The 22,595-nt window shown below is 42.8% G+C and overlaps 1 protein-coding gene across 3 annotated transcripts in view; it reads left to right on the plus strand.

Annotated features, from left to right (window-relative positions):
• LOC103248666 (tubulin-specific chaperone cofactor E-like protein) overlaps positions 1-18,621 on the plus strand; it is a 165,423-nt gene extending 146,802 nt beyond the window's left edge. For all 3 annotated transcript variants that reach the window (XM_038005084.2, XM_008021233.3, XM_008021232.3), the window contains 7 exons: positions 637-839; positions 3,542-3,705; positions 4,164-4,412; positions 14,971-15,133; positions 16,216-16,303; positions 16,912-17,028; positions 17,839-18,621. In XM_038005084.2, coding sequence (XP_037861012.2) covers positions 637-839; positions 3,542-3,705; positions 4,164-4,412; positions 14,971-15,133; positions 16,216-16,303; positions 16,912-17,028; positions 17,839-17,939 — 1,085 coding nt within the window. In that variant the 3' untranslated portion in view covers positions 17,940-18,621. The remainder of the gene's footprint in view (positions 1-636; positions 840-3,541; positions 3,706-4,163; positions 4,413-14,970; positions 15,134-16,215; positions 16,304-16,911; positions 17,029-17,838) is intronic.
• The last annotated feature ends 3,974 nt before the right edge of the window (positions 18,622-22,595 follow it).

Consider the following 22,595-nt stretch of genomic DNA (forward strand, 5'->3'; position numbering starts at 1 on the left):
AGGCAGCTGCTAAATTTAACAGCATTGGAGAATGAAAATCTGGTTGACCAAAGGCTCCTTAGGAGGGGACAAGGGCTTCACCTAAACAGATAAAAATGTTTTTCTCTGTTTCTATAGTGCTTATTAGCTGGTATTTACATGCTCAAGAGAAAATGTCAATTGGTGCATTGCCATGTCAAAAAACAAGCTCCTAGTGCTCACCTGGGAATTGCTAGGGTTCTGCCAAGCTGAATCAGCAGGGGCTTCGGATGTGGCCTGGCCAGTGCTGCTGTCCCTGAGAGGCACGCTTTTCAGCCAGGCCACAATGTGCCAGATTTGGTATGTTCAGTATGTAGCTTACAGAAAAGTAGCTGCCACCAGCAAGGTGGGGGAAGACATGTTTTTGTAAAGAAAAGACAGAAGACACTTTATTAGCATTTTAATCTTTTTAAAAAGGCTCTGCTAATGCCCAAGTTAGTGCTTTGAATGAATTCATATGCTCGCTTGGTCTGATCAAAGCCTAATTAGAAATGCTGCAGTCTTTGAGTGGAGATCATTTGCCTCTTCTAAAGGAGAATGGTAATGAGATGCTTTGCTCCCACTCCTGCAGCAAGACCGACTCCACTGATTTACCTTTCGTAATAACTGTTCCCACAGACTCACATGACATTATCGATGCAGAGGTGACCTGCAAAGCATCCCAGATGGAAGTGTCCATATCTAAGTGCAAACTCTTCCAGCTCGGTTTTGAGAGGGAGGGCGTGAGGATCAATGACAGACAGTGTACCGGCATCGAGGGGGAAGATTTTATCTCCTTTCAGATCAACAACACCAAAGGGAATTGTGGAAACATTGTGCAGGTGAGAAAAGCAGCAGGAAAGAGCACCTGGCAGAGGCAGCGACAGCTTCGAGTGTTTGCACATTTATTGTCCCGAAAGCCAACTTCAGGATGATCTGCTTAGAAATATGCGCCTTGGAAAACAGCAATAGGCATGTGTAAAATGAAAGACAGCAAGAGCAGTCGTCATTTCATGCTAAGTGGTTGACGGAGTTGAAAGAGTGATGTGTTTTTTCCTTGGTTTGGGATGCCTACTGTGGTTCTTTGTCTTGTATATGGATAGAATTGTGTCTTTTATGCTTCTATTGTTCTTTGAGGCAAATACATCTAGGCTTAGCTATTTCAGGGGGTAAGGGAGTCCCAAACCTCATTTAACAGGTGGCTTCAGGCCGAGTGCTATGGCTCATGCCTGTAATCCCAGTGTGTCTGGAATTGGTGGGTTCTTGGTCTCGCTAACTTCAAGAATGAAGCCGCGGACCCTTGCGGTGAGTGTTACAGTTCTTAAAGATGGTGTGTCTGGAGTTTGTTCCTTCAGACATTCAGATGTGTTTGAAGCTTCTTCCTTCTGGTGGGTTCCTGGTCTCGCTGGCTTCAGGACTGAAGCTGCAGACCTTTGCAGTGAGGGTTACAGCTCTTAAAGGCAGCGTGGACCCAAAGAGTGAGTAGCAGCAAGATTTGTTGTAAAGAGCGAAAATAAAGCTTCCACAGTGCGGAAGGGGACCCGAGTGGGTTGCCACTGGCTGGCTCCAACACCCTGCTTTTCTTCCCTTATCTGGCCCCACCCACATCCTGCTGATTGGTCCATTTTACAGAGAGCTCATTGGTCCATTTTGACAGGGTGCTGATTGGTGCATTTACAATCCCTGAGGTAGACACAGAGTGCTAGACAGAAAAGTTCTCCAAGTCCCCACTAGGTTAGCTAGATACAGAGTATCAATTGGTGTATTTTCAAACCTTGAGCTAGACAGAGTGCTGATTGGTTTGTTTATGATCCCTTAGCTAGACATAAAAGTTCTCCAAGTCCCCACTAGGTTAGCTAGATACAGAGTGCTGACCAGTGTATTTACAAACCCTGAGCTAGACATGGAGTACTGATTGGTGCATTTACAATCCTCTAGCTAGACACAGAGTGCTAGACAGAAAAGTTCTCCAAGTCCCCACTAGGTTACCTAGATACAGAGTACTGATTAGTGTATTTACAAACCCTGAGCTAGACACAGAGTGCTGATTGGTGCATTTATGATCCCTTAGCTAGACATAAAGGTTTTCCAAGTCCCCGCTAGACTCAGGAACCCAGCTGGCTTCACCTAGTGCTGTAGGCAGAGCTGCCCGCCAGTCCTGAGGGGCACCTGCACTCCTCAGCCCTTGGGTGGTCGATGGGACCAGGCACTATGGAGCAGAGGGTGGAGCCCATTGGGGAGGTTTGGGCCCCATGGGAGCCTACCATGGAGGGTGGGGCTCGGACATCGCAGGCTGCAGGTCCTGAGCCCTGCCCCATGGGGAGGTGGCTGAGGCCTGGGGAGAATTCCAGAGTGGTGCATGTGGGCCAGCAGTGCTGGGAAACCTGGCACAGCCTCTGCAGCTGCTGGCCAGGGTGCTAAGCCCCTCACTACCCTGGGCTGGCGCTGGCCTGTGAGCGCTGGACACAGCCCCAGTTCCTGCCTGCGCCTCTCCCTCCACACCTCCCTGCAAGCAGAGGGAGCCGGCTCTGGCCTCGGCCAGCCCAGAGAGGGGCTCCCACAGTGCAGTGGCGGGGTGAAGGGCTCCTCAAGTGCTGCCAGAGTGGACACTGAGGCCGAGGAGGTGCCAAGAGTGAGGGCTGCCAGCACATTGTCACCTCTCACCAGTACCTTGGGAGGCCAAAGCAGAAGGACTGCAAGAGGCCAGAAATTCAGGACGAGCCCAGGCAACATCACAAGACCCTGTCTCTATTTAAAAAAAAAAAAAAAAATCTAAAAATTAGCTGGCTGTGGTGACAGTGCCTGTAGTTGTGTCTGCTTGGAAGGCTGACATGGGAGGATCTCAAGCCCAGGAGTTCAAGGCTGCAGTGAGCTATGATTGCACCACTGCACTCCAGCCTGGGTGACAGTGAGACCCTGTCACTAAAAACAAAACAAAACAAAACAAAAAACAGCTGACTTCAGAAATATAGTAAGGTCCCAACTTTTAATGTCAGATTGTGCAATGTATAGGTTAGCAAAGCATCTTGTTTCTCTTCTTTTTCTGCCTTGCTGTGTGTCTTCTATTCATGGCTCTATTTCTTAATACTTTTACCAGAGGTTGAAAGGAGTAAGGAGGTGAAACTTGCACTTGTTCATGTTGGTCCTTGTAGGGATGTCTGGTGATGGATTTGGTGGAGAAGAGATTTTGAATTAAGCATTGAAAAAGAAGATTTCTGTTACTCAGCAATGGCAATAGTTCATGCTATTCCTAGCTTGGGGTCTCACAGATAAGTGGGGTCTGGTAGTGGTTAGAATTCAGTAGTGGATGAAATCACCTTCCACGGGTATTCAAGGTTAGCAGACTGAAGGGTGCTGCTGATACCTATTGTAATACTTTTTTGCCCCAAGTAAATGCTAAGGCTAGCTCCATGCTGCTTTATACTGGCCTCTAAGTTATGTATGGAAGGAAGCCATTTCTCCACTTTCAGGGATATGGATTTGATATGCAAGCTACATACTCACTCCCAGATGTAATGATTTCTGACTTCCCCTTGCTCTGCAGTCCAATGGCACTCATATCATGTATAAAAACACAATCTGGATCGAAAGTGCCAACAACACTGGCAACATCATCACCAGGGACCGCACGATCAATGTGGAATTTTCATGTGCTTATGAGCTGGATATCAAGATCTCCTTGGATTCTGTTGTGAAGCCTATGCTAAGGTAAGGCACCTCCTGGGCTGTGCACATTGCTTTTTCTTTTCCTTGACAGTTAAGGTTAGCATAATCAAAATTGCTAGCATTTGTCTTTGATGCCCTAGGAAAAACATAATTCACGTTTCTTGAGCCTAAAACCTTTCAATCAGCATTGTTCAATAGAACTCTCTGTGATGATGGAAATGTTCCATCTGTACTGTTTAATGTGGTGGCTGCGTGTGGCTGCTCAGCACTTGAAATGTGGCTCAGGGGGCTGCGAATTGAATTTTTAATTTTATTTAATTTTATTTCATTTAAATGTAAATTGCCCCATGTGGCTAGCAGGTACTATATTGGACAGCACAGCCTTAGACTTTGCTACTACATGTTTTGCTTTCCCTCTGCATTCTCAGCTTGAAAAATGGTAGATAATTGAACAGGTAACATTGTTTTAGGTTCCTGTCTCATAATTGTTTCTGTTTTAGTGTAATTAACCTGACAGTTCCAACCCAAGAAGGCAGCTTCACCACCAAGATGGCTCTCTACAAAAATGCCTCCTACAAACATCCTTACCGGCAGGGTGAAGTAGTGTTGACGACTCGAGATGTGCTGTATGTAGGGGTTTTTGTGGTTGGAGCTGACGCCACACATTTAATCCTAACGCTCAACAAATGCTATGCCACACCCTCCCGAGACAGCAATGATAAGCTCCGATATTTCATCATCGAAGGAGGGTGAGTAACCTCTTTATAGACAACAGTCTCAGAGCTTCAGGTATAATATTGTCTGCATCATTTTTTGAGGAAGGGAATGGAAACTAATATTTGTTGGCTGCCTATGAGGCCAGCATTTTGCATTTATTAATTCATCTAATTCTCAAGGCAACCTATGAGGTAGATATTATAAGCTTCATTTTACAGACAATCAAGTAACTTGCCTAAAGTCACACAGAAATATAGTGGTAGGTACCCCAAGTCCATGTGGCTATTGTGAATAGTGCTGCAATAAACATAGAAGTGTAGAAATATTCTTTGGATATACTAATTTCCTTTCTTTTGGATAAATACCCAGTAGTGGCCTTGCTGGATCGTGTGGTAGTTCTATTTTTAGTGGTTTTTTTTGGGGGGGTGTGTGTGTGCGCGCGCATGCGTGTGTGTGAAACCTCTGTAGTGTTTCCCATAATGACTGTACTCATTTATATTCCCACCAATGGTGTAGAAGAGTTCCCCTTTCTCCATATCCTCACCAGCATTTGTTACTTTTTGTCTTTTTAATAGTAGCCATTTTAATTGGCATGACATGATATCTCATTGTGGTTTTGATTTTTATTTCCCTGATGATTAGTAACGTTGAGCATTTTTTTTTTTTTTTTGTATACTTGTGGGCCATTTGTATGTCTTCATTTGAGAAATATTTATGCAAATCCTTTGCCCAGTTTTTAAAGGAATTATTTGTTTTCTTGCCGTTGAGTTGTTTGAGTTTCTTGCATATTCTGGATACTAATCCCTTGTTGGATGAATAGTTTGCAAATATTTTCTTTTATTCAACAGGTTGTCTCTTCATTTTGTTGGTTGTTTTCTTTGCTGTGTAGAAACTTTTTAGTTTAATATAGTCCCATTTGTCTATTTTTGCTTTGTTGTTTGGGCTTTTGAAATCTTACCCATAAAATATTTGCCTCAACCAATGATGAAGCATGTTCACTTTGTTTTCTTCTAGTAGCTTTATAGTTTCTGGTTGAACATTTAAATCCACTTTGAGTTGATTTTTGTTTATGGTGAGACACAAGGGTATAATTTAATTCTTCTGCATATGGATATCCAGTTTTCTCAGCACCAGTTTTTGAAGAGAGCATCCTTTCTCCAATGTAAGTTCTTGACGTCTTTGTTGAAAATCAGTTGGCTGTAAATACATGGACTTACTTCTGAGTTCTGTTTTGTTACACTGGTCTATGTGTCTGTTTTTATACCAATATCATGCTGTTTTGGCTACTATAGCTTCACACTATACTTAAAAGTCAGGTAGTGTGATGTCTGCAGCTTTGTTCTTTTTACTGAGTATTGCTTGGGCTATTCAGGGTCTATTGTGGCTCTATACAAATTTTAGGATTTTTTTTTTCTATTTCTGTGAAGAATTTCATTGGTATATTGATAGGGATTGAATTTAATCTGTGGATTTTTTTTTGTGGGTAGTACGATCACCTTAACAATTTCAATACTCCCAATCCATAAGCATGAGATATCTTTCCATTTGTTTGTCCTCTTCATTTTGTAATTTTCCTTGTAGAGATCTTTCACTTGGTTAAATTTAGTCCTAGATTTCTTATTTTTTTGTAAGTATTGTAAATGAGATTGCCTTCTTGATTTTTTTCGCTGCTAGTTCATTATTGGTGTATAAAAATGCTACTAATTTTTGCATGCTGTTTTTATGTCCTGCAACTTTACTGAATTTGTTTATCTGTTCTAAGAGTTTTTGATGGAATCTTTAGGTTTTTCTGTATATAAGATCATGTTATCTGCAAAGGGAAAGTTTGACTTTCTATTTCCCAATTTGGATGTCTTTTATTTTTTTCTCTTGCTTGATTGAACTGGCTAGGACTTCTAGTACTATGTTAATAAGAATGATGAGAGTGAGAATCCATGAATTGTTCCAGTACTTTCAGCTTTTCTTCATTCAGTGTGATATTACCCATGGGTTTGTCATATATGGCTTTTATTATGTTGAGGCACGTTCCTTCTGTTCATAATATTTTGAGAATTTTTATCATAAAGAGATGTTGAATTTTATCAAATGCTTTTTGTGCGTCTATTGAGATAATTGTATGGTTTTTATTGTTCATTCTTATGTGATATATGACATTTGTTGATTTGTATATATTGAAACATTCTTGCATCCCTGGAATAAATCCTGCTTGATCATGGTGTATTATCTTTTTGATGTGTTGTTGGATTCAGTTTGCTAGTATTTTATTGAGGATTTTTGCATCTATGTTTAGACATTGGCTTGTTGTGTGTGTGTGTGTGTGTGTGTGTGTGTGTGTGGTGTCCTGGTCTAGTTTTGGTATCAGGGTAATGCTGGCCTTGTAGAATGAGCTAGGAAGAATCCCCAAATTCCCTCCTCTTCAGTTTTTTTGAAATAGTTTAGGAAGCATTGGTGTTAGTTCTTCTTTGTAAAGTATGGTAGAATTTAGCAGTAAAGACAACTAGTCCTGGACTTTTCTTTGCTGAGAGACATTTTGTTCCTGATTCAATCTTGTTATTAGTTATTGGTCTGTTCAGGTTTTCTATTTCTTCCTGGTTCAACCTTGGTAGGTTGTATGTGTACAAGAATCTATCCATTTTCTGTAGGTTTTACAAAGTGTATAGTTGTTCATAACAGTCTCTAATGATTCTTCATATTTCTGTGGTATAAGTAGTATTATCTTCTTTTTTATTTCTGATTTTATTTGGGTTTTCTGTCTTTTTTCCCCTTAAGTTAGTCTAACCAGTGCTTTATCAATTTTGTTATCTTTTTAAAACATGAATTTACATTTCATCGATTCTTTGCTTGTTTTAGTCTCTACTTTATTTAACTCTGGCCTAATCTTTATTATTTTTTTTCCTTCTACTAATTTTGGATTTAATTTTCTACTTTTTTGATGTAGGTGTATATTGCAATAAATTTCCCTCTTAGCACTGTTTTTTGTTGTATCTCACATGTTTTGGTATGTTCTGTTTCCATTTTCACTTGTTTTTAAAAAAATTTTTAAAATCTGGTTCTTAATTTATTCAGTGACCCAGTGGTTGTTCAGGAGCATGTTGCCTAATTTCTAAGTATTTATTCAGTGTCCAAAATTTCTCTTGTTATTGATTTCTAGTTTTATTCCATTGTGGTCTGAGAAGATAGTCAATATGATTTCAATTTTTAAAAATTTGTCAGGACTTGGTTTTTGGCCTAACATATGGTCTATCTTGGAAAATATTCTGTGTACTAATGAGAAAAATGTGTATTCTGCAGCTGTTGGGTAAAATGTTCTGTAAATGCCTGTTAGGTCCATTTGGTCTAAAGTACAATATAAATAAAATATTTTGTTGATTTTCTTTCTAATGTTGAGAGTAGGATGTTAAATTCCCCAACTTTCATTACTTTGGAATTTATCTCTCCCTTTAGATCTAACAATATTTGCTTTATACATTTGGGTGCTGTGATGTTGGATAGATATATGTTTAGAATTGTTGTATCCTCTTGCTGAATTTATCCTTTTATCATTATGTAATGATCTTCTTTGTCTCTTTTTACAGCCTTTGACTTAAAGTCTGTTATATCTTATACAAATATAGCTACCCCTGCTTGCTTTTGGTTTTGCTTTTCACAAATTATCTTTTTCCATCCTATTACTTTCAGTCTATGTGTGTCTTTTACAGGTGAAGTGAGTTTCTAGTAGGCAGCATATATTGGAGTTTTTTGTTTGTTTGTTTTTAGCTGTTCAGTCAGTCTATATCTTTTAAGTGGCGAATTTAATCTGCTTACATTCAAGGTTATTATTGATGTGAGAACTTATTCCTGTCATTTTGTTTATTGCTTTATGGCTGTTTGTATACCCTTTGTTTCATTCTCTCTTATCATTTATTATTGTGGGTTGGTGGCTTTCTGTAGTAGTAACATTTGACTCCTTCTCTTTCTCTTTTGTGTGTATGATCTACCATTGAGTGTTACACTTTTGTATGTTTTTATTATGTCATATATCAACCTTTCACTTCCAAATGTAGGACACACTTAAATTTTCTTGTAGGGCTGGTCTGGTCGTGAATACCCTCAGTTTTTGCTTGTCTGGGAAATACTATTTTTTCTTCATTTTTGAAGGATAACTTTGCTGGGTGTAGTATTCTTGATTAGCGGGTATTTTTTTTCTTTTAGCACTTTGAATATATCCTTGCATTCTGTCCTATCCTTATGAGAGTTCTGCTGAGAGATCTGCTATTGATCTGATGGGGTTCCATTATATATAACTTGATGCTTTTATTTCACTGTTTTTAGAATTCTGTCTTTGGCTTTTGTCACTTGGAGTATAATATGCCTTGGAGAAGACATTTTTGGGTTGAATCTATTTGGGATCTTTGAGCTTCCTGTATGTAGATGTTTATATCTCTTGCAAGACTTGGGAAGTTTTTAGCTATTATTTCATTAAATAGATTTTCTATGCCTTTGGACATCTTTTGCCCTTCTGGAATTCCCCAAATTAGAATATTTGGTCACTTTATGTGTCTTATATTTCACACAGGATTTCTTCTTTCTTTCTTATTCCTTTGTTTGTTTGTTTGTTTGTTTTTGCCTGACTAGGTTATTTCAAAAGACCTGTATTCAAGAATTCTTTATTCTGGCCAGGTGCGGTGGCTCATGCCTGTAATCCCAGCACTTTGGGAGGCTGAGGCAGGCTGATCATGAGGTCAGGAGATCGAGACCATCCTGGCTAACACAGTGAAACCCTGTCTCTACTAAAAATACAAAAAATTAGTTGGGCATGGTGGTGTGTGTCTGTAGTCCCAGCTACTCAGGAGGTTGAAGCAGGAGAATCACTTGAACTCAGGAGGCAGAGGTTACAGTGAGCTGAGATCGCACCACTGCACTCCAGCCTGGCAACAGAGCAAGACTCCATCTCAAAACAAAAAAATTCTTTATTCTGTTTGATCTAGCATATTGTTGAAGCTCTTGATTGTATTTTTCAGTTTTATTCATTGAATTCTTCAGTTCCAGAATTTCTGCTTGGTTCTTTTTGTTTGTCTCTTTGTTGAATTTCTCACTCAGATCATGAATTGTTTTTCTGATTTCTTTGTATTGTTTGTGTTTTCCTGTATCTCACTGAACTTCTTTAACATCATTATATTGAATTCTTTCTCAGGTATTTCATAGATTTCTTTTTGGTTGGAATGTGTTGCTGGAGAATTATTATTATTTTGTTTTATTTTTTATATCTTGAAATGGAGTTTTGCTCTTGTTGCCCAGGCTGGAGTGCAGTGGCACAATCTCGGCTCATCACAACCTCTGCCTCCTGGGTTCCAGCAATTCTCCTGCCTCAGTCTCCTGAGTAGCTGGGATTACAAGCACGTGCCACCACGCCTGGCTAATTTTTGTATTTTTAGTAGAGATGAGGTTTCTCCATGTTGGTCAGGCTAGTCCTGAACTCCCAACCTCAGGTGATCCACCCACCTTGGCCTCACAAAGTGCTGGGATTACAGGAGTGAGCCACCATGCCTGGTCACTGGAGAATTATGGTGTTCTTATTGTGTCCTTGCTTTTTTATATTTCTTATGTGCTTATGTTTGTTTCTGTGCATCTGGTATCATAGTTGCTTCTCCAATTTTATGGACTAGCTTTTATAGGGACGGAGTTTTTCCTATAGATGTATCTATAGTGTTGGTTGGGTTTGACTTTGGCTTTGATTCTGGGTGGACACAGCAGTGTAGTCTCCATATGATTTCTTCAGCTGTAATCAGCATCAGTCATGTCTGTGAGTTAGTCAGTGACTTAGGCTATTAGTGGAGGCTATGGTGAGGCTTTGCTGGGGACAGGGATGCCAGATGAGCCAGTCTTTGGGTACCAGTGGTGGTGATAGCAGGCCAGCATGCCAGCTTTTGGGCCCCTGGGTGGCATTAACAAGCACTCATGGTAGTAGGTCTAGGTGGGCCAATCCTTGGTCAGTGGTAGCAGTGGGCCAGGTGGGTGGGTGGGTCCTCGGGCCCTAAGTGGCGTATGTGGCATCAGTGATGGCAGTAGCAGCAGTGGCCCAACTCTTAGGCCCCAAAGCCCCACATGGGAGTGCCAGTGGTGGTGGTGGTGGGTCAGTCCTCAGGTCTTCAGGTGGCACACGGGTGAGTTCTGGCAGTGGTGGCAGGCTGGGTGGGCCTGTCCTCAGGTTCCCAAAAGGCAAATTTTAATGTAGTCGCTGGCAGTGGTGGACAGGGCAGGGCAATCTGTAAGCCCCCAGATGATGTGCATGGGTGCTGGGAGTGGCAAGCAGGGCAGGCCTATCTTTAGATCCCTTGATGACATGTGTGAGCACAGGGGTGGGCTGGTCCGCAGGCCCCCTGATGGTGCATGTGAGCACTGGCAGTGGGTGGGGCAGGTCTGTTGTCAGGCCCCCCAATGGTGCATGCAGCCATCAATATTAGTGGATGGGGCAGGTTGATCCCTAAATCCCCCCAACGACACATGTGGTTGCCAGTGGTGGTGGCAACAGATTGGGCAGGCCTGTCCTTAGACCCCTGGAAGACGTGTATGGGCGCCAGTGGTGACTGGTGGATGAGTCAAACCCCAGATCCCGCGACAGCGTACATGGGCACCAGTGGTGGTGGGTGGGGCAGGCCTGTCCTCAGGCCTCACGACGCCACCTGGAGGGCTGATCTTCAGGCCCTCTGAAGGTGTATATGGGTGTCTGGTGGCCCTGCTGCTGGGGAAGTGGCAGAGTTGCTGACAGTGGCAGCAGCTGCAGGCAGGTGGCTCCTGGGTTCTGGGGAGCTTGTGCGTCAGCCCCTTGGCCCTGGGGACAGCCTCCCTGGTGCACTGCATCACCTATTCCCCAGGGTGTAGGACACTGTGTGGATTAGAGTGCTGTGGACACAGCTGCACCACTAAGTCCAGTGAGTGTTGTGAACCTGCAGCCTTTTGAGAAGACATGAGGGGTGGGTGTTAGCAGGGCTCCAGGGATGTGGAGAAGTAGGGGCTGTTGGACGCCAGGGCAAGATATAGTCTGATGGGAGCTGGGCTCTCAACATGGCACTGTGCTGCAGCTGCTTGGGTCTGGGGGGCTGGAGGCTGTGCGATTCGGTGTGAACACCTTCTCTGGAACAATACCGTTATGTGGAGTCCAGGTAGCTTTCTATATGAGTCTCAGGGTCCAAATGGCTCCCCCATGGCTAGCATTACCAAAGTCTGCAGTGGAATATGGACCACTGAGGATCTCTCAATTACCTTTTCCCACATTGGGAAGTTTCTCCTGGCTCGAAGCTGACCCTAGCATGGCCAACTGCTTTGTTTCCCTCTATTTTCGTGCCTCAGAGATCCTCTGTCCCTCTTTTGCTGGATTCCAGTGTTCTTTCTTTGATGCTCTATTCAACTTGTGATAGTCTGCTTATTGTTTGGGCCCATCTTTGTTAGGGAGGCAAGTTCTGGGTGCCTCTAGCCAGCCATCTTGAAGCCCATAATAATTTTTCTGGGAGACACGGTCTCACTCTGTTTCCCAGGCCCCAGGCTAGAGTGTGGTGATATGATCATGACTCAATGCGGTCTCAGCATCCTGGGCTCAAGTGATCCTCCCACCTCAGCCTCCTGAGTAGCAGGGACTACAGGCGCACACCACCATGCCCGGTGAATTTTCTCTATTTTTTGTAGAGACTTGGTTTCCCTATGTTGTTCAGGCTGGTCTTGCACTCTTGGGCTCAAGTGATCCTCCCATCTTTGCCTTCCAAAGTCCTAGGATTACAGGTGTGACCTACCATGCCAGCCAGACTACAATAATTCCTAAAGCAAGTAAATATATTAATCAGAATTCTGAGTGGCAGAGACCAATTCAAACTAGTTTATGCAAAAATCAAGGCATTTAATGGTTGTAACACCAAATCACAGGAGTGGATGTGACTTCAGAGATGATTGGATCCAGGGAGCCAGATGCTACCAAGACTCTCCTCTTGCTTTATCCCTTCTCTCTCTCTCTCTCTCTCTCATTGACCTTGTTAGACACTGGCAATCCTATTCTGATAGCATTGTAACCAATGAGAAGAGAGCACTTCTAACTCCAGTGCAGGGAATCCCAGGCCTATCCTGGACCACTTGCTTATCCTTTGTTTGGCAGGTAGGGATATACACCATTGAATTTACCTGGCCTGGTCAGCCCCCATCCCTGTAGTGGTCAGAGAGTGCTTTGGATACAGTAAGTAGTTTTATGGTTGAGGGGAAGAGGCATGGTTTCCCAAGAGAAGAAGGGTGTGGTTCTGGGAAGACAAACAATAGACATTCACTAGTTTGCAGATGAAACAGGCTCAGAGAGACTAGGCACAGAGCTCACTCAAGGTCACACAACTATCAAGGAGCAGAGAAGAAATCCTTTTAGGTTTCAAGACACACCGACTCCCTAAGTGACGAGGTGTGGTGAGTGGCATGGGTTGCTGAGGTGTATTGTGGAATTTTCAGCAAAGACCTCACTAAGGCATTTGTATTTCTGAATTGGTGTTTATCCTCCTTAGAGGGAAAAAGAGGAACGTGGTGACTCTTGGTGTCCTTCAGGCCTAGATGAGTGGGTGAGCATCACAATTATCCTTTTGTTCATGTTTCTTCCTCCTCTTATTGTATTCCTTTTGCAACATAAAAGGGTTAATATATGAGACACTATACAAATGCAAATCCAGATTATAGGGCTTATGTCTCCTTCGAAGGACATGGTAGCCTTTAACATTTTTAAAACGGTATTTAAAAGACTTGACCCAGAGAGGGAGAGTGAGCCAAGGAGCATATTCATAAATCTCAGCTTACCCCAGTGTCTGTCTGAATAAACATCTTCAAGTTAAACCGTGGTTGGGTGGGAAGTGACGTCTTTATGTAGGTGAATCCATCAGTCCTCCTAACCTTTCTTGGAGGAATGTGGTTATTGTTTTTTTCCAGCAAACTTAGGGAAACCAGATGTTCAATGCTTAATGAATGAGCTGCAAAATGGGTCCACTAAAGTATTTTGGGGGTCAGTTGTTTCTCTCCAGCTGTGTGGATGGCAGAGACAGCAGCAACTTCTGCAAGTGGCTTGTAAGTCTGGGGACACGCAGGCCACTTCTGTTTTCTCTTCATGTGCTAGACAGAGGACAGGGCAGATGTTTCATTGTTAATGGAAGATTCTAGTGCTTGGTGTCTGTGCTCAGTCTAAGAAAGACACCCAGACAGCCATTCCTGCCTCGCTATGCCCCTTCCTTCAGTTTTGCTGATACCTAAACTTCAAGTCATCTCCCTGGGAGAGAATTGGCGGTCTGGTTAAGAGGGAAGGTCTGTATGAAGACTGAAGAGCTATTACCGTTTTAGAATCCTTGAGCCTGTTCAGGTTATCCAAATAAATAACAGTGTCAAGAAAAAGTATGGCATGTAAGTTTTTGTTTCAAAGCACTTGAGAGACTATTGGACTATTGCCTTGAAAAACAACTTGCATTTTGCTTGGAAGGCTAAATGTGTGGGAATGCTGAAGGATAACTTCAAGTTTTAATTTTCCTCATTGCTAAGCTACTTAATCCTGTGGACTAGGGAGAAGAAACATAAGGAAGAGTCACCCTTTTTATCTTTATCATTTTAAAGAGCTTTTTGGTTCCTATGGGCCAGTCTTGGCCATGGCAACACCATTCACTCACTCATTCATTCATCTGACAAAAATTTTCAAATACATGCCACATGCCATGTGGTGCAGTGGAGACACAGTAAGGAATATGACTTGGTTTCTGCACTCATGGATTTCAACAGAGGGCTGTTGGCAAATCCAGGAAAGGCCATTTGTTTGTGCCTTGTCTGGGCATGACTAGGGGACATTTATGAAGGAGAGGGTGCCATAGAACTGGGGTTGGAGAAAGGGCAGGAGTGATGCATTGGACAAAGAGCAGGAAGATCTTCCAGGCGGGGGAAACATTGCGTGAAAAGACACAGGACTATAGGAGACTCTGATGCATTTGGGGAACTATACGTAGTTGAAGCAAGATCTCTGTGCCTGAGAGATGTCTTGGCTGGGGTTGTCTCTTGGCTCAATACCACAAGAAGGAAGGGGGCTGAGAAAAGTGGCAGTCAGCTACATCCAAGCGACTCTGCAGCTCACCCTGACCAGTCTTCTTTCCCCTCCAGCTCCTACCGATTTTGACGCGTGGGAAGTATTCCCAACAGGGTTTGAGTCAGGGGCACCTGCCAACATTGATAATTAACTGAAGAAAGTACAGAAGAAGTAAGAATGAATCTTGTGTTTATTAAATTGCTATCGGTAAAACACAGCATTATGAGGGGGCGGAATGAGAAACTGAAGCGTGGGGAAATTGAGTGTGGTCCCTGCAGTCGTTTTGTTTTTAGTTGCAGTTAGGATACTAATTCGAGGTGGTGTTTGATGTTTCAAAACAAACTATGAAAATATGAGGGAGTGATAATAAATGACAAACCCAGGCAGTCCAGAGGTCACTTTCAAATGTAAAGGCATTTCTGCCACTTACGACAGTTTTATGTGAAAAGTGAAATTTTGAAACGAAGATGAGGATTAAAGTGTAAGAGGAAAACATGTGAAGCAAAGATTCCATTATTTTTTCTGAATAGGTGTCAGAACATCAAAGATAACACCATCGGCATCGAGGAGAACGCAGTCTCCCTGACCTGTCGCTTTCACGTCACCGTCTTTAAATTCATAGGGGATTACGACGAAGTTCACCTTCACTGCGCAGTGTCACTCTGCGACTCAGAAAAGTACTCCTGTAAAATCGTAAGTGAGAGTGTGAAAACAGAGTGCTTAGCCTTATTTCTCACTGTCTCGGTTTCCCAACATGAAGATCGTGAATGCCAGGTGGCCGGACTGGAAGCATCCATAGATGCTTGGGGTGGACAATCATCTTTGATGGGATAGTGAGAGAAAACACGGGGAAATATATCTATTTACTCTTCTATCTCTGAATTGTCAACCAGTCATGGGCTTAATGCTAGACTAGGGTTTCTCAAAGCTCGGCACTGTTGACATTTTGGACGGAATAATTCTTTGTTCTGGAGGACTGTTGTGTGCACTGTAGGATGTTAGCAACATTCCTCACCTCTACCCATGGATACCAATCACACCTTCCCCCAGTTTCAACACCCAGAATGTCTCCGGATGTTGCCAGTTGGCCTGGCTGAGAACCACCGCACTAGAGTCTCAAGGAGCCAGGCGGCCTGACTCTAATGACCATTGGGCCAAGTTCCACTACAGAACCAAACTCTTGAGCTCAGGATACAGTTTATCCAGGTGTCCTGCAGCTCACCTGATCTACATCAGGACTCTGGAGGGGATGAGGGATGAAGTAGCAAACTAATCATCTCTTCTGTGCCAGGCTTCCACCCCCACCACTTACGGGTTGGGTCCTTAAGATTCGATTGCCTGATACCTGGCCGCTAGCCTTTAACATTGCAGCTTTATGCTAACACCATGTTTGCAGAATCAAGATGTGAATTATGGTCAGGGTAACTTACAGATGATACTGCATACATTAGTGCCTGATGAGATACAGCAATCCTATTCCTGGGCAGGGAGCCTCTTTGAATCTCATTCCAGTGTGGATCCATCAGAAATGAAGGAGAGATTTTTAAAAAGGAAAAAGTACTAATTCCAGTGTGGAGAGTGTGTTTAATTCTGTTCAACACACAGCCTAGAGTCCCAGTGGATTCGATGATCAAGAATGCATTGGTTCTAATTAGTCTGAGCAGCAATAATGCTTGAGGCCAGAGTCACTGCCTCTTTTAGAGGTGAAAACATGGTGAAGAATAAGTTACCAGCTTAATTGTGTGAAATTTTTCCCGTGGTGTTCTGTCTTGCAGACTTGCCCACAAAACTCCAGGATTGCCACAGATTACACAAAAGAACCCAAAGAACAGATCATTTCAGTGGGACCTATTAGGAGAAAAAGTATGTATGTTCTCTAAAACACACCCGAGATTATTAAAACAATGGGATTTGAAGGCTCAGATGTGTTTCGCCTCTGATGTGGGTCCAGTGGATGAGGAGGCTGGTGTTGGGGACACCGGTTTGAGAACAGCACCCACTTCCTTAAAGACATCTTTTCATTGACTTATAAACATTCAACAATGGCATTGAGCTTTTCTTTTTCCTTCTCTTTTTTTTTGGGGGGGGCGTGGTTTGGGGGAATTGAGTCTCGCTCTGTCTCCCAGGCTGGAGTGCAGTGGTGCGATCTCGGCTCACTGCAAGCTCTTCCTTCTGGGTTCATGCCATTCTCCTGCCTCAGCCTCCCGAGTAGCTGGGACTACAGGCGCCCGCCACCACGCCCAGCTAATTTTTTTGTATTTTCAGTAGAGACAGGGTTTCACCGTGTTAGCCAGGATGGTCTCGATCTCCTGACCTTGTGATTCGCCCACCTCGGCTTCCCAAAGGGCTGGGATTACAGGCGTGAGCCACCACACCCAGCCTGTCCTCCTCTCTTTTTAAAGCCTTGCCCTTCGATACCAGTGGAAGGGTTGAACTGTGTGTAGTTAATCTTCCTAACTGCTCTTTTGTAGGGCTGGACTGGTGTGAGGACAATGGAGGGTGTGAGCAGATTTGCACGAGCAGGGTGGACGGGCCTCTCTGCAGCTGTGTAACAGGAACCCTGCAGGAGGATGGCAAGAGCTGCAGAGGTAGACACTCTTCTACCTTGGGGCAGGAAGCTATGGGACACGGGAGATTCTTTACCCCAGAAGGAGAAATTCAGATTTGAAGCCCAGTAGGTCAGCAACTGTCCCTCAAAAACTCCAGAAATTAAGGAGGAAAGATGGGGAACATACCCAAGGAATTCTAGGGCCATTAAACAAACAACAACAACAAAAACCTTGCTTTTTCACCTAAAATATAAAGGTAATTTAAAAAACAAGTTATCCAGCCATTTAAGGACCATATATTGGCCTACATCTGGCTGTCAAGTCTACTTGGGCTGAGGTTGGGATTGGGATGCTTCCTCCAGCAAACAAGCCTTAGCACATGGTTTCCCTGACCTCTTGTGAGGTTGGCAGGACTCTCTTCTTTTTTGAGATGGAGTCTTGCTCTGTTGCCCAGGCTGGAGTGCAGTGGCACGATCTCAGCTCACTGCAACCTCTGCCCTGGGTTCAAGCGATTCTCCTGCCTCAACCTCCCGAGTAACTGGGACTACAGGCACACGCCACCCACGCCCGGCTAATTTTTGTATTTTTAGTAGAGACGGGTTTCACCATATTGGCCAGGCTGGTCTCAAACTCCTGACCTCGTGATCCGCCCACCTTGGCCTCCCAAAGTAGGACTCTCTTAAAGATTGGGTTAATTCTGTTACCTTGCTGCCTTAGGGTCATTTGGGTAAAATGGGTTCTTGGCGATGAAGTTTCCTTTTTTAGCTGAGTGCTGCAAAGATGTCTCATCCCTATCAAACAGGTATTTTTTTTCCCCATAGGGCTTACTGTGTTCCTCTCTGTTTACAGCCTCTAATTCTTCAGTTGAACTCCAAGTCTGGACGCTTCTTCTCGTCATGATCCAGATTTCATTATGGCATTTTGTCTATAAATCAGGCACGATCTCATAATTAACTCAAATTGCTATATAAAGTACTGTAATTTACTTACTTCAACTCCCTGTAGGATACAAAGTGTGTGCCCTTAAGTCGAAACCTATTTGAAAGTGTCCAGCATTTCAAAATGATGCCACCTGCCTCCAACGGTCTGAGGTCCAGAAACCAGCGAACATGCAAGCTCCTCTTTCAGAATATGAAACGGGGCTTCTACAAGTCAGTTATGGAAAGTATATCTCTTGTGAAAAATTTCCAGACAGTTGTCACTAGAAACTTTGGTTCACATGAAAAACCAGTAAAGGAAAAAAATTCTAGTTAGAGAAATCTGACTGGAAATCTGACCAGAGAAATCTGTCAAGCCAGTGCTATTTCTGGATCACTTTTTTTTACAGAGAGAGGGCCTGTTGGAATGATTTTGAAGTGATGACTGGAAGGTTTGACTCCCTCTAAGGAATCTTGCTGGCGTTTGGAAGTGTCTGATCTATGATATGCACGTGTTCTGTCTATGAGGCGCTCTCCACCCACTGCGTCCTTCAACCTTGCCATGGCAGCTTTGGCCACTGGGGATACTGCTGACCTGGGGAACCCCACCCACTCTCCTACCCCCTCGAACCCAATCCCTTCTCTTTTTACAAGTCAACCAAATACTTTCTAATGTGTTTTATCCTTAAATAAACTTTGTGTTCAAATATTCTCATTACTTGGTGGCTAGAATCATTCTTATTGATGTTAAGCTTTGTACACTAAAGAGCATGCCATGAATTTTTTTTTTTTAAGAAATAGCAGCAATTGGACCAGGAAGGCACTGTTGGCCAAAACGTTAATGCACCGTTATATTGCTGTTCGTGTGTACTTACGGAGCATTAGCAGAGCATTAAGGTACGGTGTAGAAGAGAAGCAGGCAGCATCCTCTTTTGTAAGTGGTACACAAACACATATCTGCTATAATTAACTACAAAATGGAGGGCCTACTAAATATATCCCTGGAATGCTTTGCTTTTTAAGGGCAAAAACAAACTAAAACCCACTTCAGGTTTATTTTGAAGTTGCCTTGGATTTAAACGGATCACATTTTTGTATTTTTCTGGGAACTCTGAAAAGCTGAGCAAAAATGCTTAGTGCTCTTGAACGTGAGTGTGGGTGAAATGGTCATTGTCTCATATGTCAAAGCACTGGCATCATACTGTCACTAGGCTGAAGAAGTGGGGTGCAGACTGACTGTGCACTGAGCTGTTTTGTTCTCCCAGCCCCCTGGGAGAATCAACACATTCCAGCTTACCTCAGCAGTCACACATGCTATGCAGCTAAGCGGACAACTGGTATTGATGGAGAAGAATATGCGTCTGCTTCTGCTTGGACATCTTAAGATCTTTTGGGAAAATACTGAGCCTTGAGATGGATTAAGGAATCAAACCATTGTCTATTCTAGCTGAGACACAGTACTTCTTCCTCACCAAGACAGAAATGAATGTTAGGCATGTGTTCTTTGTTTGCATGAAAACCTGGATTCCAGACTATCCCACACTTCAGGATCAGAGGATTGAGATGCGCTTATGCACCATTTCCATTCACACCATTAAAGGGTTAGGCTTTTGAAATCAAACAGATTATGAGTTGAATACAATAATGTCTCGTTTATGGTTTTACCTGAGATCCTTAGATGATTTTTTTTTTTTTCCCCCCGAGACAGAGTCTCACTCCTGTTGCCAAGGCTGGAGTCCATTAGCATGATCTTGGCTCATTGCAGCCTCGACTTCCTGGGCTCAAGTGATCCTACCACTTCAACCTTCTGAGTAGCTGGGATTACAGGCACACACCACCATGCCCGGCTAATTTTTTATATTTTTAGTAGAGATGAGGTTTTACCGTGTTGCCCAGGCTGGTCTCAAAGTCCCAGGCTCAAGCAATCCACCCACCTTGGCCTCCCAAAGTGCTGGATTATGGGCGTGAGCCACCATGCCTACCTTTTTAGATGAATTTTAACTGAAAACATACAAGGAAGAAATGGTATATTACTTACTTGACAGCACTTCTTTATTGATTCCCATATTAAAGTCATTAGAGATTCCTCGATTAAAAATTCTAGTTCTTTTTTTTTTTTTTTTTTAAGCTTTTTAATCGAAATCCTTTTCACCACACTTTCATTCTTGGCTTTTGGTTTCCTCGCTTGGTTGGCATCCTTCACATGTCTACCATCAGGATAAACCTGGTTGTAATGATGCAACAGAAAACCCCAGGCTGGGTGTGGTGGCTTATACCTATAATTCTGGCACTTTGGGAGACCCAGGCAGACAGATCTTGAGCCCAGGAGATTGAGACCAGCCTGAGCAACATAGTGAGAACCCATCTCTACAAAAAAATACAAAAATTAGCCAGGGGTGGTGGCACATGCCTGTAGTCTCAGCTACTTGGGAGGCTCAGTTGGGAGGATCGCTTGAGCCTGGGAGGTAGAGGCTGCAGTGAGCTATTATCATGGCACTGCAATCCAGCCTGGACAACAGAATGAGATTTTGTCTCAAAAAAAAAAAAAAAAAAAAAAAAAATAGAATACCCCACAATTTCAGTGACTTACCAAGGTTTCTTTCTTGCTCACGCAAGTCACCCCTGCTTTCGTTGTCATCCTGGAATGGAAGTTGCTGGAGACTTTATTATCCTTCATTGTTGTCAGCTCAACGTGTGGCTTCAAGATTCACCCTGGCAAGGGAAGACAGCATGGAGAATCCCACCCTAGCTCTTCCGTGCTTCTGCCTGAAGTGACACATATCGCTTCTGTTCCCACTTCACTGGTCAGTGCAAGCCAGATGGTTGTAACTGACTTTGAGAGATGAGGAAGCACCAACTTCCTGTGTGCCTGGAAGGCAGAAGAGCTGGAAATCAGTGGTGATAGTGCTCACATTGCCTTCGAGCCAATTACTTCTATCTGGATTAAAGAGAAATACTTCTACAAAACTGAAAACAAATGGGCCCTTTAGTTGACTTCCTGGAAGGCAGAAGAACTGAGAGATGATCCTGACTCTTCTACTAATTCTCTGCTTGAAACGCAAATTATTACATGCCTCAATACCTTAATTTTCCTGTATGTAACATAAGAACACGAAGCTTCTTTTCAAATGTTCTTATGTCACAAAGTGACACTAGACACTTGACCTGGGAACCCTACCCACTCTCCTACCCCCTCGAACCTAATCCCTTGTCTTTCTACAAAGAGAAGCCATATGATAGTATATGTTAAAATAACTTCAGAGCATTGCCTTTTCCTGCTGCTCTGAAAGATTTGCTTGCGGGGTAAAGGGGTGGGAAAGTGCAGGCTTAGCAAAGGTTGAAAAGGAAGTTAACTGGGAATCTTATTGACTTGGTATTTGTTTGATATCAAAAGAAACAACATCTTTGGGTCTGGCATTTGTGACCACTGGGAATTCTGTAGTTTCTTAACCAGTAATAGGTATGTATTCTACTCAAAATTCTAATGACAAAACTTGAGAGTGCTAATTGTTTAACATTGTCTAATATTCTAGCTATTTTTAGAACCATTTGACATTTAGTGGGAGCTTGAAATCTAATAAAATTTCTTTCAACCAAAGGAATTAAGTAATTATCAAAAGATGACAATCATGCAGGGCTAGGGTAATAAAGAATTACTTCTTTACTAATTCTGAATTAAGTTACCATCCACCGTGTTTTGAACTTCCCAGCCTTTCTCCTAAAACTCAGGGGATCTCTACAGCTTGTATTTCATTGCAGTTTGGGCCTGTTTAGAAGACCATGCTGGCATTTTGCAGTGCCCCATACACTGACATCAGCTGCACAGTCCAGTGAAAAAGGAGATCGAACAGCACCCTCTAGTGTCTACTTTTTGTTTTTGCATGAAGCTCAAATGTGTATTGAACCACACCAATCAAATTATGATTCCCGTCCCCCGCCCCACTGCCACCCTGAAACCTTAGATGCAGAACATTATGAGAATATAGCTTTAGAAAGCACATCAAATGCCAAGGACGTTTTCTGGAGAACAGTAGGGGATTTATTTTTATGCATACAGTATGCATTACTCCAGGAAATACCAGCACTTGGCATCCCATGCAAATTTTGCCCTTAATATTTGTTTCTCTAACGTGTTGACAAAAATAGCTGTCAAGAAAAATTAAGTATCTCTTTAAAATGTTGAGAAATAAACAATCTGATCAAGAAAAACCCAGGCAATATTTAATGGTCTTTTCTTCCCCCCAGCAGAATGTGAAATACTTTTACATGCGTCTACAGCACAACAGCGATAACTCTGTTCTGACGAATGGAAGGCTCTGTTTGTGATGGTTTAATTATGTTTGCTCAAATACGACTCCCATATAAGACAACATCTCCATGGCAGAGGGACAGATCTCTGTGTCTGTAGATAGAAATAAAATACAAAAGACTCATCATTCCATGAAGAACTCAGCAATCAAATTCTATTTGCTAAGGAAACAAATGGAGGAAGAATGTTCACTGTACATTTCATTGTGTGTTTCTGTTTGCATCTAGCCTCTAGGTTAGCTTTTGTTTTCTTCAGTAGCATGAGATACTGATGGTGAAATAGTTTTGAAATTAAGATAGTCTACCATTGGATGAAATAACAATCCCTTATGCAAATATAGCATCTTTCATAACTAATGCTTTGCCACTGTATTTAATATT

Source organism: Chlorocebus sabaeus, chromosome 1, assembly GCF_047675955.1.
Source record: "Chlorocebus sabaeus isolate Y175 chromosome 1, mChlSab1.0.hap1, whole genome shotgun sequence".
Lineage (NCBI taxonomy): Eukaryota > Metazoa > Chordata > Mammalia > Primates > Cercopithecidae > Chlorocebus > Chlorocebus sabaeus.